Raw genomic sequence first — 4,957 nt, 5'->3', positions numbered from 1 at the left:
GTATATATATATGTATATGTGTATATATATGTTTGTGTGTATGTGTATATGTGTGTATAAGTGATGTATTAACCAACTTACTTATATTATTAGTATTAGTATTTATTTTTATCTCTATTACTATTTTTGTAAACCCTTTTTTTATTTATATTTCGTTCTACCGCAGTTTTTTCTTACTATATTTTATCATAGTAATTAAGTTTTTACTGATTTTGTTATTGTTGCACGTCTTTACGGCTGTGCCTCTGTTATAAAAGAGAAGCAATAAAGTTACTTACTTACTTACAATAGCCTATCATGTATTCAGTGAACAGTGAATCAATGAAAGTGGGAGCATAACCTACAATGGTTAAATTTCCTATTCTGCCAACTGTTTGTTGGCATTAGAATAGCAAATTTAACAATGGAAAGGAGTCACTGCTCGCAGAGTACCATTGGTGCACTTACTCCTCTAATTTCTTTCTTTACAGTAGCTCCTGCAAATTGGAATTTGTTTTGCCAGACATAGTAGTGGCGCCAGGATTTTCCCAACAAGGGGTCCAAGGTCCCCAACAAAAAAAAAAGTGGACTCACCCACTGGTGCCACGCCTGATCAGACATTTGATAATCTCAATAAATGAAGTAAAACTAAATTTTGACACATACAATACAACTGGTATAGAAGAATCTTATAATTTATGATTAAGTGTTAAATGTACAAGAATAGGAATTCTTTTGAAGAAACTACAACCATGTGGGTATAAAAAAGAACATACATTTGTATTTTGACTATAAAGTCTTTGATTGTAGACTAACAATCTTTTCCCACTAATATAGGCTTAGCATACCCTGCAATTTGTTATTGTTATTTTAGTATTTCTGACGCCTATACCTTTAGGGTATACAAAGTGCTTTTGTTTTCCATGGTCGTTGGGGAGTGCTGCCCCAATTCGTTGGGGAGAAAAAAAATTATATGTATTTTCTCATCATATTAGTAGACTCTAAAATCGATTAAACAAGCCTTAGAAACCCCTGAATTGTTAAAAAAAAAAAATGTGTTTAAGATTCATTTTTAGATTTTTATTACAAAAAAAAATATAATAAATTTTATATCCAGTAAATTTTGCAATAAGTTACTGGTAAAGTGGATTAATAAAAGAAATTCTATGCGTGTTCTTTTTGCATAAATGTCATTTTCTTCATCAATACTGATATCAATGTCCCTATGATAACAGTATTAGGGATTGGCTCATCATGAGGCAAAAATCCCTGTTAGCAGAAATGGTCCATAGTGAGCTGTCTGGTAGTTGAGAGTGAGCTGTCAAATGGTCCAGAGGGAGCTGTTAGCAGCTCCATAAACTTAACTTTATTGGTTTTAAGAATGTCCATTGGGAGTTAACAAGAGAGTCCTGGCCAGCAACATAGGTTGTGTTTACGAACTTTCAACGAAACCGGATAAGTCAAAAATGACATAATGCCCAGAGGGTAGGTCATTAGATCGCTCGTTTACGAACCCCAAGTTATTCGGATACGGACAGTAAGGTATAGGCCTTAATGTATTAAAACAAAACAAACACTTCACCGCTTAGCCTTCCTCAGCCCAACAAGGCAATTCAACAACGAATTACCTCGCCTTGCCTACGCTTGTACTCCAACCAATTCTAAAAAACCCAGGCCTTAGAAACTAGAGCCTAGCCAACTGGGAAAATTACCAAAAAAAAAAAAAAAAATTACAAAAAAAAACAAAGGAAAAAAAATAGCCTACGGACTTACTACTACGTGTACTATTAGTTCCACTGGTGTTCAGAGCTGCCAACGACGTGTCAACAGTGTGTGGTGAACAAGAAATGGGTCTATCGCCAAAAATTTCGTTCATCATCGCAAAATACGGCCATTCTGTTGGGGTGTGGGGGTGGGGGGTTTCCTGACTTCCTTTTGGGGTCCTTTTCCTGGGTGTATTTTTTTGCGCAGGTTCTTGCATTTGGTATTCTATTTGTACGTGCGTAAAGTTATAACCCATTTCCCGCATCTTCTGTGCGATTTCTTTATAAACGGCGTTGTTCCATCGGGTTCCATCAAAACCATCTTGTATGGATGTCGTTCCCCATATGCTAATTAACGTTTGGGTTGCTTCGTCAGTCCACCCACTCTGTTCAGCTGTAGCCGTTGTATATAGGGGCATATCGTTGTAAAAATAAACTTAATATTTCGGCTTAAACATTGGATAATATAATTTATAAAGTGAGGACTACTCTAGCGATGTCACTGGACGAAGGCATGGATGAAAAGAAATTGCGGACTCAAGGCCTTAATCATTCTGAATAGATTTCTCATAAAAATAAGGTCAGTTGACACCATGCTGTGGGCTATTGCGCCCGAGGCAGCCTCCAACCCTCCAAACTTATCCGGAAAGGATAAGCCCGGAAAGTCCAGATGTTTTAGTAATTATAGCTAGTTGAGGAATGATTAATTATCACCTCAGGCTTGAGTTATTCAGTTTTCGAAAGTTCGTAAACGGGCCTATATAGCCATTGGAATGTAAACAAGAAACCCATTACAATCACTCACTTCATCTCATGGGCTTCAGTGGCAATAAATAATTTAAGAACCCTTAGCTATTCAACAAACCAGCAAGCCGGGTGCCATGGACCAGTTCTGTTAATGGCCAAAAATGCAGCATGTGGTACGTCTTTCACATAAGCAAAAACATAGTTTCATGAGCAAGAACTGGTTCGACTCCCACCAGATACACTTTTTTCATACAACTGAATTAAGAAACAAACAGCAGTAGGCCTAGGTTCCAGGGAAGCCTAGGTCGCTAGACTAGGTAAAAATTCCAGTTGGGACTGGAACCAGGTAAGTATTGTGTTTTTGGACAATTCAATTGGTCTTTAACTGGTTCCAATTCTAAATGGTTTTCAACATTGGTCTTAGTTCCCACTTGTCTTCTATTGATCCCAGTTCCAACAATTAGTCACCAAAGTAAGTGTTTTATTTACCTCTTTCTTTCTTTTCTTTCAAGACATTTATTAACTTCCATAGAACACAAAACAATGCAATACAATGATAAGGATTTTTTTTTTTTTTTTTAACTATGGAAGAAGGCATGATCCCGAGAAGACAAAGATCTTGTGATGGGCATGCCTGAAAAATAAAAAAATAAAAAAAGTCAATACAGACAAAAATAAAGGTAACGGTAAAGGTAGGAGAATAACCCATAACTTGCAGCGTCATTGTGCTGAATTGCGTATGGGCGTGGTCTGTGACCTAGCAGCCGTAAAGAGGCAATTCTTGGTAGATACATGTTCACATCATTCCACAACGACAGGGGCTGAAATGAACCATAACATCGGGGCAACCCCCTATTCATTTCCGAAAGATGCAATGGGTTCTTTAAAGTGCACACGAGCCAGATGTATACACTGGACCTCCATTTTAAGTCCTTATCCGAGAATACTTGGTTCTACCAACCGAACCATGGGCAAGGAGCGACTGGAACCAGCGCCGATGTTAAAGGCTGTAGCTAGCGGCGCCCCTGCCTTGCCGCTCGGCCACTCGACTCGCCATAAGAAGAGCAAAAAAACAAAACAAAAAAAACAAAATACAAAACCTATATCCATCTAATATTATATATAATATAGGCCTGTGGTAAGCAGGATATCACATTATGCATATTATGATCTTTGTGTATCACTTCAAGTTTGGAGATTAATTCTTTGCTTTTCTTTTGAACTGTCTTGATAAGTCTCTTTTGCTTAACTTCAATAGCTGATTCAAATTTTGACATATCATTAGTAATGGATTCAAGGTTTCTTTTCAGATTGATTGCAATGCCCTCAGCTATTCTGATAACTTCAGTAGCATTTTGGTTAAACTTATGTATAGCAGTCTTCATTTCAATCACATCATGTTTGTTTTGATAACACAGAAGAACTTGATTACATTCCTCACATGCTGATTTTTTGCAAGTTGAGCAGTAGAATTCCAGTACATTGTTGCAATGAGTTGGACATTTGTAATTTTCATCTGTACCAGTTCCTTCTTCATTCCGTTCCAATATGTATAATTGATGGTTTTTCAATGCTGGTATTATCTTGTGGTGTTTGGAACATTTCCCGCAAAAGTAGAGTAAACATTCTGAACAGTGGTAGGTTGGTGGATTGTTACAGCTGGAACATGTACTTGATTTTTTTTCAGATTCGATCTTTTTCACATAGTTAAGTAAATATTGTATTTTTTCATTGGAAGTGAGATTTTCCAAATCCTCTTTTTTGAGTTCATGATGCTGACTACATTTGAGACACCTGAATGTTCCATGCCGTCTTTCCACTAAACTTTCCAGACAGTGAAGACAGTAGCTATGGAGGCACTCGAGTGTCCTTGGCTCTGTGAATCTCTTTAAGCAGATGGCACATTCTAGATCCTTTTTATCCAAGAATTGTAATTCCTTGCCAGCAGACATCTGTAAAATAATAAATTAGTGTATTATACTCTTTTGTTTCTATTTATATATAATACACTTAATCTGCTATGATGGCAAGTATTTAGGCAGAGACTTACTCTTTTTGATTTTGTTACACAGTGAATTATTTGTAGAATTAGATTAATTTCAGAGGTCTTGTCTTGTGGCCTTATTTGAACTCATGTTCCTACATTTAGGTTTTTCTCTGGTAATTGCTATACCTAAATAAGGTCAATTTATAGCAGTTGCACAAATGTCTTCCTGTACAATCTTAAATTTGCTAGTGCCTACTGTAAAGCTTTCTGTACTATAATGAGATTCTGAGTTTTTAAAATACTGTTGCAAGTAGGCAGTGGCGTATCTAGCAGTATTAAAATGGGGGGCTGGGGAGGGGCGCGACCAAAATATGAGGGGGCGTGGAATTTATTTTCAGTGGCCACGCCACACTGAAAAATATTGCTTCTTAGATTTCCGAATACACGTTAACCGTGACAGAATAAGCATAAGCCTAGCCTA

The 4,957-nt window shown here is 37.0% G+C and overlaps 1 protein-coding gene across 1 annotated transcript; it reads right to left on the bottom strand.

Annotated features, from left to right (window-relative positions):
* Positions 1–3,589: 3,589 nt before the first annotated feature.
* Positions 3,590–4,441, bottom strand: LOC117118486 (E3 ubiquitin-protein ligase TRIM33-like). The gene has a single exon (XM_033263086.1). It carries the CDS (start codon positions 4,439–4,441, stop codon positions 3,590–3,592), a length of 852 nt encoding a protein of 283 aa, XP_033118977.1.
* Between the last annotated feature and the right edge of the window lie 516 nt (positions 4,442–4,957).

The sequence above is a fragment of the Anneissia japonica genome, unplaced genomic scaffold, assembly GCF_011630105.1.
Source record: "Anneissia japonica isolate Jap-2015-1 unplaced genomic scaffold, ASM1163010v1 scaffold287869_len1821871_cov162, whole genome shotgun sequence".
NCBI lineage: Eukaryota > Metazoa > Echinodermata > Crinoidea > Comatulida > Comatulidae > Anneissia > Anneissia japonica.
The sequence above is the reverse complement of the archived record's forward strand: the minus strand, read 5'-3'. Positions and strand labels throughout refer to the sequence as shown.